Source organism: Onychostruthus taczanowskii, unplaced genomic scaffold, assembly GCF_017590055.1.
Source record: "Onychostruthus taczanowskii isolate IOZ18803 unplaced genomic scaffold, ASM1759005v1 scaffold139, whole genome shotgun sequence".
Lineage (NCBI taxonomy): Eukaryota > Metazoa > Chordata > Aves > Passeriformes > Passeridae > Onychostruthus > Onychostruthus taczanowskii.
Window position 1 is genome coordinate 1,239,439 of NW_024498562.1, and position 15,595 is coordinate 1,255,033.

Consider the following 15,595-nt stretch of genomic DNA (forward strand, 5'->3'; position numbering starts at 1 on the left):
CCGGGACCTCCCCGCAGCCCCGGTGCCTGCCCCGGTACCTCTCCGGGACCTCCCCGCAGCCCCGGTGCCTGCCCCGGTACCTCTCCGGGACCTCCCCGCAGCCCCGGTGCCTGCCCCGGTACCTCTCCGGTACCTCCCCGCAGCCGCGGTCCCCGCCCTGCCGTGCCCCGCCAGTGTAGCCCCTGTGCCGGCAGTGCCGGGGGCAGATCTGGATGAGCACACCGTGTAAATTGTTGCTGTCATTACTACCCCATCCTCACACCCCTAACACCCTCGGTTTATCGACAGAACCAGGAGAGCACGTAGATTTTGCAAACGGACTTTCCCGGATGGTGTGTCAGTCGCTCCAGCCTTTCAAAGAGCTGAAACACTGCCCTGGGTGGCCCAACAAGCCTAAAAGTGACATCAACTATTCTCATGCAGTTTTGGTTTTGTGGTGCCTGTTACGTATGGATTTCAAAGCACTTGTGCAAGGAAATTAAACTGATCAAAACTGTGCAGTCAATCCAAAGGAGAGCAAAAGACTTGCACAAATTGACACCTCAGGTTTCTGCCTGCTCCTGATCCATGACTTCCCTTTCGGATCCCACCAGAATGTTCCAGTGCCGTGGTTCCAGCCCCTGCCTTGCAAGAGGAGGTGAAGCACAAGCAGAGGCTGCCCGAAGAGGCAGCAGGAATTCCTTCCTTGAGGAGTCTCAGAACTGACAAGGCACTGAACAACTTCAGTAACTTTGACCTCAGTCCTTCTCCGAACAGGAGAGGAGACCAAAGGCTCCACAGGGCCTTTCCAATCTGAACTACACCTAAGGTGTGGTAAATTGTCACTATTGCAACATTCTCACCTTGTGGCAAGTAAAGATTTACACCTTACATATTTTAGCCACTTGAGACATATTTCAGGTCTTGACAATGTGGATACTAATACACATTCAGTCAAAGGATGAAGTAACAGCTTGTGTGGACTAGGATGGTGTCCCTGGAAAAACATCTGGAGTGTGTAAGGGACCCCAGTGCCCTTGGGGACACCACCTCAGAAGTCCTTTTGGCTCCTACTCTGCCAATAGTTCCACTGATACTCAACCCTGTTACTGCCAACAGCTCCAAGCAGAGACATCTTTTATAGATGTTTCAATATTTTAAAAATAAACCCCCCCCAAACTGCAACAGCTGAAAATATTAGAAGACATATTTATTGCATCACTGGCATCATCTTTATTGCAAGTCTCTCAGGTTTTGGTTACCTTGCCTGTTTTCAAGCATTCAAGCCACTTCATGGTGAAAACCTAGTGCTAATACAATAACTAAACCTTTTCCACAATAAATTAACTATTGATTCATCATTCCTTTATCAGAACAAGTAAAAAATGCAACTGAAATACTAATGCTATCACTGAAAAAGCAAGTTATCAGGGCTTTCAGTAAAGCTTCCTATAAAAAAGGTGTAATTAGCAGAAATGCTGGTTCTGCTCACTTATTTGAAAAATACACCAGAAAACTGTCCAACTATAAACAGAAGCCAAATTCTACCAGTACCTGCTCAGTTCAACAGTGAGTACAGAATTTCTGTAGCAGTGAAAGATTTGCCTCCTCTGTGCAGCAGTGTTTAACCACACATTCAGTGTTTTCTGTCACAGAGACATTTTTCTGCACATGCAGCGTATTCAACACATGACAAAATATTCTACCTGCTTTAAACATTTCATTTAATTAAGAGAAGACAGATTCAGACACAACAACATTAACAGCAGTTTCAGACATAAAGTATTCATTTTAGCAATACATCCTTTTCTTACAAATGGTATAGAGCAAGCCACAAAAAGTTAACTCAAAAGTTGCATAGATCAAATGCTCAAGAAGGTTAAATTAAGTTCCAAATTGTTTTTACTGATATTTCTGTATCAGTAAAATACAGAAATATCAGTAATTCTGATTGCCTATGATAGCATTACTTAAATAAATTGTCAAGTTATGGTAAATTTAAATTATAATGCCTAACAATTCTGTCAGTTGTCACTGAAAAACAGGAGTCCAAACCAACCTAAATTCTCCAAGGGCTCAAGTTGTTCTGGCAATACCTCAATATTACAAAGGCTGTTCTTGAACATTCTGCAACAAAATCCAAAGCACTCGCAGATGATGTTATTGATGTCCTTTGTGAGCTTTTTTCTTCTATAAAATGGACATAAAAGAGAAAATATCAAGGTAAATGTTGCCCCAAACCACTGCACAATTACAGATTAGCTTTCAGTAGACAAAGGCTTATCACTTAATTGCTCCCATGGTCTCCAAAGCACAGGAGCAATGCTCCCTGTGTGAGGGATGCATGGATTTATCACAGGGAGAGTGCTGCAGAGGCTTTCACAGACCAGCATCACAACAGAGGCCGAGCAGACAGGAGACCAACTTCCCCATAAATACAGGGATTAATTCAGAGTCCTTAATGACACCCTCATTCTCTTTGTACCCTGTCAGGTGGCAGTGGCAAGTTCCAAGGCTCTCTGGTCTTTCCCTACTTTAGTTCTCTCTCTCCCAGCACCAATTTGAATTGCAGTTCTGATGGAATTCCACCAGAGACCATTCTCATGGCCATTCCCGTGGGCACTGCACTGACACAAGGCACACTCAGAAAGCCTGTCTTTACTTCTGCAAGTCAGCTCAGGGGCAAACAATGAAAACTGGGCTCCCAGCATGTGCCATCATAGCAAATTCAGTGATGAGTACCTGCACCTGTAACCTGTAGTACTTCTTGGAAAGGTCAACGCTCGTCCTTCCTTTCTGGAAAGGGTAAGACCACAAAATCAAATTCCAGTGGTTGCCCATTTTTTGAACGCCTTTCAAAAGGCAGTTGATTTCTTCAGTTGTGAAATCTTTTCGGACTCTTCTCTTGTTCAAAGGTCTCATGCTCATGGCCAGGGAACACATTTCATTACCCTGCAAATAATTATTTTGGTGTCATTAAGAATTATGTAAATGTACATACTATTTTGCACGTGGAAGTAACATTACCAGCAATTAAACATTTAGTAGTTGTAAAGAAATTGTCTCACTGGCAAGGGAACAATGCTTCTCCAATGTTTCTTCACTGTCACCACTTACTAAAATACAGTAATTTTCTGTGATCTTCATTTCTGTTGTGCTTACATAGTTTATTCTTTTAGTAGGTTTATTCCTTTAGGTTTCTGTTGCTTCCATAGTGTGCAAATCAGACCTTCCAATCCACCATTCTGAAAAGATATCAGCTGAAAAATGCTGAACTCAATTCAGGGCTAAATCAGCATGACTGGAGTAGAATCAATACAGAATGTTTTTTTAATTAGGTTCATTTTGCTACTGGGCTCCTGATAAAGGTGACTAAAAAAAAACCTACGCAATTCCTAGTGCTTTTATTTGGCCATTTATAAACGTGCCAGTGCATGATTAGGCTTTGCATAACTAACCTCATCTTTGTCAAGTGAATGTATGCAATTTTCTTTTAAGTGCTGACATTTCTGGCTGCACATCTCTTTGATTCTCTGTCTCTTCAGGTTAGCATCTTGGTTTTTTTGTAAAGCTACAAAATTGTGAACAAGGAGGCCACTTAGTCACTTTAAACTAACTAAAATCTACTGAAAACTGGATATAAAACTGTAAAAGAGCATTTATTCTAATGAATCTGAGTATGTAAATGTTGCTTTGTTAATATCTCATTCTCCTTAGATATTTTTCTCATAATCCACATTAAGGCATAGGGACTACTGATGAACCAGAAACAAATAATAATATTATCGACGTTCAAGTGGATTTCTGTAAGAGATAAGTGTAACACTTTGTTTAAATTCGTCACCATTTACCTCCAATAGCAAGGACAGGTGCTTCTCTCAATGCCCTGACCTAAATGCAAATACTGATCTTTCAGTTGTGCATATCACAGAACTCATTTTCTGGTAATACTCACACTTTTCATATGCAGGTGTCAAGTTATAGTTGCTAGTCCACATAACATTTCTGCTATGTTCATCTCTCTTTGAAGTATTAGATTTGTCTTTTCTATTTGGAGTCAAAAGAATGCCTTAAAAATAAACAATAAAAACCCAAACAATAACACATTACACACTGTTATTAGAAAAAACCCCAAATCACAAAACATAGGTTATGTTTTAGGAATAAAAATTCAAGAGAGAACCATCTTTTGAGCCATATCACTAATCTGGTCTTGGAAGAAAGACTGGAAAATTCAGTTTACTTTAGCTTACAGGAAGTGTGTACTTACTAAAGACAATATATTATTGTAATGGGCTTTCAAGATGAAATACAGTTGCTTTAGTTAGGTTTTTACATTTTAAAATAACTTTATGGCTTTCATAAGACAAATTAATCAATTACTGAATCTGAAGTGGGAAAAATATAAACATATTCAAAAATCAACCTACTAGCTTTTACTGGGCATTAATTAAATAAAATAACCATGTAAACAAGGCTTTTGAAAATAAGAGTACTAAAAATAAATTTTTGGTGGAAATTTCAAAATTCAAATTTCAATTCTCATTTCAAAGAATTCATTAAGGATTCCTGGTCTGGCTGTTTATCACAAGCCCCAAGTCCTCAACAGAGCTCCCAGCAGGAACAGGAATGGGTCTAATGGAAAAACATGACTGGAACTGTGTAAGGAGTGGTGTTGAATCCAGGTTCAGGCAGCTAAGCTCTGCTTTGAGCACGACTAAACCTCTCCAATTTTAGAAAACAATGCCACAAAAAACTGAGAAATAGCAAATGCCAAGGAAGTAACCCTGACAGGATTCAAAACAGGATCAACACAGCAAGTGCCAGATAACTTTGCAGAGAGACAATGTGCATTACACGATTTCATGATTATAGAGTATGCATTTTATGGCCTAATAATATACAGATTATTCTCAGAATCTAGAGGAAAAAAGAGTTTTCTATCCACAGTCTCCCATGGTAAAGTTCTGAAAAAGAATTAATAGACAGTAAGGGCTTTTCACACATTTCCAAACCAAGCCCTTACTTTGGAAACTATCCTTCTTGCTCCTAAAAGTTGGTATTTCTTTATGTAGCCTGTCTTTCTTTACTGGGGCCAGCAGCATTTCTGGAAAATATAAGATGAGCATCAGAACAAATGCTAGTAAGTAATAACTGTTTAATTTTCAGAATTCCTTCTTTAAACCAGAAAAATACAAAATGTGCTTCTATTTAATTCATTAAGATCTCTAAGTATCCTGGACCCTTAAGTGTATCAGGAACAGCGTGGCCAGCAGGAGCAGGGAGGCCCTCCTTCCCCTGTGCTGGGCTCTGCTGAGGCCACACCTCGAGTGCTGTGCCCAGCTCTGGCCCCTCACTTTGGGAAGGACCTTGGGACACTTGAACACGTCCAGAGGAGGCAACGGGGCTGGAGAGGGGCTGGGAACACAAACCCTGTGAGGAATGACTGAGGGAGCTGGGGCTGCTCAGCCTGGAGAAAAGGAGACTCAGAGGTGACCTTATCACTCTGCACAGCTCCTGAAAGGTGCCTGTGCTCAGGTGGGGTTGGTCTCTTTCTCCAGGCAGCACTGACAGAAGCAGAGGTCACAGTCTCAAGCTGCACCAAGGGAAACAGAGGTTGGATATTGGGAAAAAGTTTTTCATGGAATGAATGATAAAGTACTGGAATGGTCTGTCCAGGGAGGTGGTGGAGTCACCATCCCTGGATGTGTTTAAAACAAGACTGAATGTGGCACTCAGTGCCAGGGTTTAGTTGGGGTGTTGTTAGGGCTGGGTTGGACTCGATAATCTTAAAGGTCTCTTCCAACCCAGTCATTCTGTGATTCTGTGAATACTGAATGAAATTCCTTCGGTGTGGTCATACATTTACTTGCACATATTTCAACTTAATACATTCCTTTCTCTTAGGACTTGACTACTTCTGGCAAATGTGAGAATCTTATGAAAGCCTATAATGAGCATCTGTCACCATGGCAAGAAACACACAAGATCCTTCAAAACAGAAGTGGCCAGTTCTGATGTCACTTAGTACAAATCACTGTAAATCAAATTCCATGAGAGAGTTTCAAACAGCAAGACAATCAGAAGCAAATAAACAGAAGTTCAGAATTTTAAATGCAATTCTAAAGCAACGGTTCCAAGCACTGAACATAAACTCCATACTCTGGTGAGTTGCAGGTCTGCTGTTGTTACCAGCAGCCACCCTGCGGAGCTCCCCTCGGTGTCTTTCTTCAGCCTCCAGGATGACTCTGTGGTGCTCGCACCTGTGCAGGCAACTCTGCAACATCTTGGTGAAGGTTTTACTGTTCAAGGATAGCCCTCCTGCTGTGCAACCTGGGAAAAATAGGATATTGCAGAAACAGCAATCACAGCTTCTAAACAAGCCACCACAAAGTTCAGGTTTTATTTTGCTCACTAGGATCAATTTGACTTCAGGTTTTCCATAATCATGGCATTTTTATGTGACTTCTTGAAATACTTTGTATTTGCTCTCTTAAAAAAAATAGTTTTCAACATTTTATGGGATTAAGTTACACTGCAGTTCCACTCCAGAAGTACTGAGTGAGGCACAGAGCTAAATCTAGTTTAGGCATGAATGCCCTCACAGGAAGCCTTGCTGCTCATTTTTGAGGACATTCCTAGGGTAATTTATGGTTTAGATATACTTGGAAGCCCTCATGATTAAGTTACATCAGCTGAAGGAGAACTTGTGTGAGGAGTCACAGGAAGGGCACAAGTATCTATAGTACTCTACCTTAAGGTAAAGCAGTGCTAAATCTCAGCTTGAATTTAGTTTGACAACTCAGATAAAAATAATGTTCAAAGGTGGGTTATGGGCTGCTTTGGGGGGGGTCTTTTGTCTTCTGTGGGTTTTTGTTTTGTTGGAGGTTTTTAAATAAAGAAACATAGGCTTGATTACAAAATCCACTCACAAATCCAGAGTACCAGCAACATTCTCATGACCTACTGATGGAGCAGGCTGAGGAAGTAGAGCCTGGGGTAATGGAAGGCTGTAGATGTGGATTACCATGAAACTGCCTGCCTATACTTCACAGCAGTGAGGCAGAGAGAAGAGAAGGCCTGCAAAACACTGAGGAGGCTTACCAGGAGAATAAATGAGGGAAATGAGCAGGGCTATGTGTTCTTCCTCCATCTCTGAAAGCAGAGAAAGGAGGAAAACACTTGCTCAAGTATTCTTCTAATTAGGGAGACCAACATTATTACACACGTTAAACCCACATCATTACATGGACCAAAACTGCAATTTGAAGCTTTATTTCAATATTTATCTTTTATATAAGAGGTATAAAAAAGGGGAGGGAAGGAAGGAAGGAAGGAAGGAAGGAAGGAAGGAAGGAAGGAAGGAAAAGGAAGGGATGTATTACAATTTCTGTCAAGTCAATCAACTTACTGCACTGCTGACTCTTTAAGGCTTCTTTATGTACTCTGGAAAGAAAGATTTAAGATAATACTTACCTAAACATCTTAAATCTGCCATTTTATGGGATGAAGGTGTAGCTGAAGTACTTTTCACTCTCTCAGTTTTCTCTGAGCAGAATGAATCTAAATGAGGGAGGAAAAAAGTCGCTAAGAAATGTAACCTATCTTTTGCCATGGTAATCATGCATCAGTATAACTACATCCAACTGCATTCTCTATTTGTAATAATCTATTTGTAGATTATTAAAGTTTAATTAACATAACAGCAGAAAATCCAAGTGGAATTTCTCAAGTTAAATGCCTCACATTCACATTTTTGTAACTCCAGAATAACCAAGTTCAATTCAATGTTTTTTCACCACTCTCCCAAAGGAAATGACTTCAACTTGAACATAGTAAATTAACCTGGTAAACCTATATTGCTTAACTAAGCCCTATAAATTTTATTTTTGTTTGGAATCAAATGCTGAAAAATGTAATCTATTGGAATAACACATATTCTCACTTTAAACAGATGTAACCTGGAGATCAGCTGGTCACCTGTAAAGCTCCCATTCTGGCAAATTCTAATCTAATGAATACTCAGCAATTTTATAAATTAACAGGAAAGTAAACAATGAATAAAGATTTGATTGAACCGATCCCAGTTCTGAAATAAATGTATCAGACCAGGATTAATGCAAATCTGAAAATCTTTTTTCTTAAACAAAAGATCACCATGTAGGAACAGCATCAGGCAGAAGTCACTCTCACAGGCAGCCTCCATCCCAGCCTTACAGGCACTGGACCAAACCTCCATTTTCTGTTAGTGGCTTTCAGTAGTCAGATTAAACACTAAACTTTATCTCTGATACATTAATTTGTATAGTTAAAATCAGTTTAAGAAAAGAAAACTAAAGTATGTATTAGAAGAAAAGTAGGATAAATGTTCTCCTGGTAAAATTGTGTACAATATAAAATTCCAACACTATGCAAACCAGTTAAAGGATATTGCACATAAGGCACCTCTGTCATCTAATGATACATAACAAGTGATAAAAAGTAGTGGTAAACGTACACAAAACTAATTAAAATCTCATTAAGAACAAAATCAGCTCAGAAAGGAGTATGTGTAGCTATTTGTACCTGATACACATGTCGGGTTCATATTTCTAACAGTCTCTGCTGGTTGTTGAAATAACTGTTCACTGGGAAGATCAAAATGTAATCAAATTAAAACCAATAAAACAATAAAAACAATGTACATTTACCTGCAAATGAATACACGCATTCCAAGGGCACAACAAAAACACATATTAAATATATTGAAGACAAAACCCTAAAAAAATTATTCTAATTATTCCAAGTTACTGGACTTATGGCACCCAGCATGTATCAGTGCATGTTAAACCTGTTTCCCAGAGATCTGGGATTGGCATTCTGTGCAGTCAGTTCAGCAGGAAGTGCAGAGCTGTCACTGGTTTCCAGAGTAATTTGCAATTCAGATTCACATAAAGATTAGCAAGTGCACACAAAGCTCTCACAAAGTCTTCAGAATACTGTAGCCTTCATCACTGGCAGCAAATACTCTAAAAGGTAATTGGTTTTCTTCTTTTCTTAGCCCAGTTAACTTCAGTGCAACCAACACACTGCTATGATACCCTGATGGAGCATTTTTGTGTCCCTGACCCCCTCAGAAAGCTGCAGGAGCAAGAAGCCTGATCCATGGTTACCTTCCAGTAGCTCCTGTGTTCACACAAAGAGATTTTTGAATTGATATTTTAAGAACTTTGTGCATCAGAGCCCAGAACAACAACTAAAGAAGCTGTGAAATTATGCTGACCAGCAGAAAAGCAAAATTTACCTGAATGTACCATGGAAAATATCCAGGCTCTTGGTGATTTCTGTGGTAATTGCAAAGTAACAATATAATACCAGGAAACTGCACAGAGCAAGGTGCAGCCAGACACATAAAAAAAAGCACAATAAAAATGTGGAACTCAAAAAGCCCAAAACAAAACATAAAACCCCCCAAAAATGTAGTTTTGCTTATACTTTTCCATTGACAGTCTTGAGGGATATTCCAGATATAAACTCAAGAGAATGGTATCTGTATTTATCATTACAAGTTAGCTATAAATAATTTTGGGGTTATCAACAGGAAAGATAAACACAAGCAGCAAAAGAAAATGAGGAAAACTAGCATCTGTGTGAGACCAACGAGCAAGAGAACAGCCCCAAATAGGGCTGTTCCTTTCCCTTTCCATGCAGGGTAGCACTGGAACAGGAGGTGAGAACAGCAGAGGTGCAGAAACTTTTCCCCCTACTTTGCACACACTCTAGTTTCAGTACTTTTCCAAGCAGTTCTCTACCTGCTGCTTCCCTAGTAAGTACACATTACAGAAACATTGTGGTTTTGTCCAAACCAACAGCTTAAATCTTGGTCTGTTACACCAGTGAGAACTCTGGGGCAAAAGCCAGGAATGATTTTCAGCGCTATGCTGAAGGCACTCAAACATGCCCTGAAAGAGGCTCTCTGTACAACACCTGCACTCAAAGATCAGCAGCTTTGTTACTGCAATGACTGCAGTCTTTGATCTGTGACTTCCAAAACAACCTCTGGTGGGCCACCAAAGGGCTACGCCTTTCCACTAGGAAAACCACCCATAGTTAGTGACAGGTAATTGTAAAGCCTGTCAATCTGGAATGACTAAAGAAAAGCAACTTAGTATTTCTGCTTAGGTGTAAGATTCTCACCCTGCCTGAAGACCAGACTGATCTTTTCCAAAAGCAGTTTTTCCATCTATATTGTGACTTTGAGGTACACTGTCTGTTTGCAGCTCAGTGACTGAACACAGAATGTTCCTCTGTTCCTGCTGTCTGGCAGGAGCTGCATCCGTAGTGTTCACCGTTTCATCTTTTTGTGGAGCAGAAGTTACAGATGAAGCAAGAACCTGATTATTCAACTTTGAGGTCAACTGTGGACAACAGACATCTTTCTGTGTTCCTTCTGTGTATTTCTTTGGATCAACAGGATTCACTTCATGGGACTTTAATGCTTCAGAATTGGCTACTGAAGATTCATCTACAAATGTTTCTCCTTGCACTCTTTCCTGTATTGAAAAATACTGGTTAGTGATTATGTGAGCTCTATAAAAATGTTAACTTAATCCAGTGCCAGGATTAACTAGATAGTCGAACTCTGAGGGTTAAGCAAATTCCAGAGAAGCTTCAGAAGCCCCCTGACTGAGCTGAGAGCCAACAAGACAGCAATGCCACTTAAGGTATTGAGGGGGTACTTCCTAAGTGCTAATTTCAGGCTAAAGCAAGGAATTTGCTACTAATACAAGGCACTGCTAGAAAGTAAAAGCCATCTAAATAACTCATAAACTTGTTGTTCCAAACCCACAGATACTTAGAAGCTTTAAAGCACAAGGAAAAAAGGAAACAAACTTATCTCAGCTTATGTTCGCATCCTCCTTTATCATCTATCCAACCACAGCTGTACAACCCTGAGCATTTCATGCATGCAAATATTAAAATTATAGGTACGGATGTCCAACAATTAAAAATAAATTCAACTTTTTTTCTAGCTCATAGAAAATGTGGGTTTACAGTACACTAGAATACTTCATACAATACAGATGCCTCCCTTCTCTGCACACCTGTAACTCGGTCTGATCTACAATACTGATAAAAGTTGCAGGTTGTAGTTTCACACAAATCCAACGTTTTTGCCTGGGTTTTCTGCTCACATTCAAATTGACTTAAGGATTTACTTTTGCTTTCTCCTTAAACTCTGGAAAGATGTGATTAGTTTCATCCTATTTTGGTAAATAGGCCAACCTCATTGTGCTGTTTTTCAATTGAGTTTATTCTGTGTAAAATTTCTTTTGCTTTCTTCCAGTAGTCTTGCAGACATCTTTTTCTGACTTGCACATCCAATTCTTCTGCGTTGTTCACATTTAATGAGTTATCATATAATTTCAGAGACAACTGTTCAGCTTTATAAAATATGAGACAACATTAATAGTTAATACTTTATCAAGTAACATTTAAAAAGTATTTATTATATTTTAGTATGCCGAGGGCCAGCACCAACAATTCAATGCAAAATAACAATTTTTATAAAACTTAAATTTACACATAAATGTTAACACACTTGAAATGTAAGCTGCAAGAGGTGAACTTGCAATCATAGTTCCTTATAAACTGCTTTCACAACGCTGCTGTGAAAAAAATAAAGACTTTTTCATTGACTTAACTCTGCCTTCTTCACCAGTTTGAGTCTCTGCTTTTAAAAAAAACCAATTCCATATTAATGGACACTACAAATCTCCACACCTCCTCAATCTTACCCTAACCTCTCAGTTGTGCTTGCAGCACAGAAATGTAGATACTGGTTTGTTTTTTCCTAATCAGCAATTGCACACCCTCCACCCTCTAGAGATTACAGGACAAGGTCTCTCTGTTTCATGGGAGTTATTGTACAGATAATTAATAAAAAACTGAAACAGGGCCAAAAAATACATCCTACTTCAGAAAAAAAAGATCAAGATTTCTTAATAGTGGAAATTAATGCAGACACAGTGATTTTGGGCTTGATTATCTCCTGGTTTATTCTCTCCCTCTAGTGCTACATCCCCAGGAAGAGAGTATCCACTGGGTGTTAAATGACAATGTTCATATTTTCCACACACTTTATAGATGGGGAAGCTTTAAGAACTGACCCTACATGGAGAGGTTTCACAAATGCATTATTGCAACACTGCTGCAATTCTTACTTCTCTTTTTTCTGCCTAAGTCAGTTCTTGATGACAAATAAGCAACTTTCTGTGCAGAAAACAAACATCTTTTGGAGTACACAGAATTACAAAGCTGCTGCAGTTAAAATCACTTGGGGAATCAGCAGAACACAGAGATGGAAACAATCAGTGTCATTTTTAAAGCAGGAACAGCAAGCTTACTCATTTGTTTGCAGTTCTGCAGCACAAAAGTAGCAGCTCTGATGAGTTCCTCGTCCTGAGATTCTGTCAATACCTGAATCATAAGTGGCAGACCATTGTTCTGAAGCAGCTCACACTGGTTTTCTTCTAGAACAGGACATGGCAAAGGAAAGTTTGGTTGCAGCCCCACACACCTTAACCTTACAGCAATTTTAGGAGCCAATACTGGCAGCTTTCTGCAAGTTTCTGTAGAAAGAGACATTTTCACTACAGAGCCGAGCCTGCTGCAGTGACAGCAGGAGAGCTTTACATCCCACAGGATGATTTGACCAGAACTCAGATTACTGTGAGAAAACTGAAGGATGACTACTGAGACAAATTATATGATGGAGTTCCAAGCTCATTTAATTGTGGCCTAAAACATTTGAACAATGACTCTTGCACTTCTTCTCTTCCATGACCGGCTCTTGGAGAAGATACGCGACATTTGAGTGAGGCCTGAGATGCACAAATATCAAAATCTCAAGGTTTGTAACCAGCAAAATAAAATTAGTAGTTTAATCCTGGTCTAGCCAATCTGTTCCTCCTCATTCATTATGTAATTAGCTTAATTTATTTGCATACATATTCATAGAACTGCTAACTTGCTAAACATAGCTCTTTCTTCTTTAAACTTAACTAAAAAAATAAATTAAAAAAATTAAACATTTTTGTTTTGACAGTGTTGACATTTTAAGAGAAACCTTTTTTCTGTTGGTTTAATCATTTTTACTATTCAAAAGACATTTTCCATTAAGTCTTGTTTCACTAATTCTTCATGAAAAAATGTCTGTTAAAATAAATTTGTGTCCTATTGAGCTAATCATTGAACATGTTATTGGCACTCAGAGGATGAAAACCAACCAGGATTTTTGAACATCAGGCCTTTTCCTTGTTTATCTAAACACACATGTGAAAAAACAGGACTACAAATGAAATTCCCTTTCTCTTTGCTTGCACTACCACAAAATACCAAGTGAAGTGTTGTATTTGTGCCAGATATGCTTGGGCAAGCCCTGAGGAACATGACAAATACATTTCAGGGCTACCTACTGCTTCTGTGTCTTGAAAACCAATGCTCTTACATGGCTCTTACAAATATTACTGGCCTTGCAAGCAGTGGGCAGAACTCTGTGTTCCAAGCACCATGGAAAGGGTGCTCAAGACAACCCATCTGCCACGTCTGGACTGCAGTAGCTTTCAGGTCTGGATTAATTCTTTTCTGTGACACCTAAGCCCAGCTCTGAATTCTTGCATATTTAGTCTACTTTTTCAAAGCTACTAGAGACACTTCCTGCCAACAAGCTTTAAAATTTAAAGATGGAACATGATAGAAAAATTTTGTCCAAATATTGACATTATGGTATTTAAGAGAACTCTCTCTCGTGTTCCAGTCTTGATGAAGTGACACCACTGGAGGAGTCAGTGTATGAGAATTTAGGAGAAGCTGACAGACAGGAAAAAGAAAAAGCAAATCTTACCACAAACTTCAGTACAGTGCCCAATTGTTAGAATAATACTGATTTTTTCTCCTGTGCTCAGTGTCTCATTGGACAGCAGCTTCAGCAGCTCTGACACAGTGTGGTACTGTGCCAAGACAACGCTCATGGCAGCTGTTTGTTAAAACAATTGGAAGGAAAAGAAAGTCGATCGTGAGCGTACAGGAATTATCCAAGGATAAAATGCTGGGTTTTGAGGGAACCCTACAAACCCCTCAAAGCCTTGGGCCTGCTCAGCCCTGCCCTGCTCCACCTCCAACAGTTCAGATTACCCCATCCCTCCTGTGCTGCTCCCAAATCCAGCCCTGCCCATCCCCCAGCCTGTGCTCCATGGAGATGAGGCAGATCTGACCAACGAGGGCTTTGCCCTGTGCAAGTTTGGAGATCCCTGCTGAGTTTCTCCACATCCTTTATCAGCTCCAGCATGGAGCCAGAGCCAGTTGAATCAGTTCTGACACACAGAGTATCTGCCATAAGAAGAGCAGGGGGACCTGGCACTGGCAACAGCACAGCTGCTCCATCCATGCTGAGGCCTGGTCCTGTCACAGCCAGCTGATCTGAAACTACCCTCAGAACCAGTGCAGGCTTATGCTTTTAAACTGTTGTTTAAACTTTTTAACCTTCCATTTGAAGCTCTTATGGCACCAGTGTGAGATACACCAACCAAGGCCACAGCACAGGCTCGTCAGGATCACAGGTTTCTGCAAACCTTGTGTGGAAAACACCAGACCTCATCAGGAGAGCAGTACCCAGCCAGCAAAGCAGAGCAGAGTGTGCTGTGCAGAAACAGCACCTTCGTTCAGCTCCACCTCTGAATTACTAAAGCTTCCTAGAGCTACACAATTTATTATCCAGGCATAGGCCTAACTCCAGGATCCAAACTGACTGACCAAATCCAGGCCCAGAGCTCAGCTTTACTTACCCAGCATGAGCTGTAGCATCTTACTTTTAATTTTCAGTCGGGTTTAAATTTCACTGTATGCATTTTAGCAACAATGGGACAGTAACCCACCTCAAATGAACTGAATCACTCCCCACTTACACCTCTGAACTTTAAAAAACACTGCAACATCTACTGGGATGTACATTACTTAACTGCCTTAAAGCATTCATTTCTACAACTTTCCACCAGCACAAGACTTTAAAAATTGCATTTTAAAATTACCTAGATAAAAAATGTCTTTCCACTCACAGTTATTAGCAATGCAGGCATCCAGAGTCTTTGTTACTACCACTGCAAGTTTCATGCTGGAGTGACTCAAACTGGAATCATGCATAAGCTCAAGGAGAACTTTGGCTAATGTATCCAATCCTCCAATAGAAACAAAATATTTCTGCACATATGCTTAGTGGAAAAAAGAAAAAATGTGATTTAAGCAACAGAGTTTGCAAATTATTTTAGCATTTCACCAACTAAGTCCATCAGAGTTCTTCTGTGCATGTGTTAGTCATTACATTTCTTATACAACAGAAGCTGGATATACATTAATTTCAAGAAATGTAGTAACTGCAAATAACAGTTACAGGAAAACATGACCCTAATATGTGCACAAAATGGCAAACATCAAGCCTGAATTCTACCTAAGTCATTGTTTTCAGTCATGTAATAGGGACTTCAATTTAGACACACTTTTAATCAAAACACCTCCAAACAGTTTTACTGACCCTATGAAATGTAACCAGATTGTGGCTGTTTGTGGGCTTGAGCACAGC

The 15,595-nt window shown here is 39.8% G+C and overlaps 1 protein-coding gene across 1 annotated transcript; it reads right to left on the reverse strand.

Moving 5' to 3' along the window:
* Nucleotides 1-2,609: 2,609 nt before the first annotated feature.
* On the reverse strand, nucleotides 2,610-15,227 carry TERB1 (telomere repeat binding bouquet formation protein 1; the record flags this gene model as incomplete). Its single annotated transcript, XM_041397398.1, has 12 exons — nucleotides 2,610-2,931; nucleotides 3,438-3,550; nucleotides 3,935-4,048; nucleotides 5,006-5,086; nucleotides 6,142-6,312; nucleotides 7,456-7,542; nucleotides 8,545-8,606; nucleotides 10,156-10,511; nucleotides 11,245-11,402; nucleotides 12,366-12,491; nucleotides 13,865-13,996; nucleotides 15,075-15,227. Coding segments are annotated over 12 exons (1,829 nt in total), but the record flags the coding sequence as incomplete, so codon positions are not given.
* Between the last annotated feature and the right edge of the window lie 368 nt (nucleotides 15,228-15,595).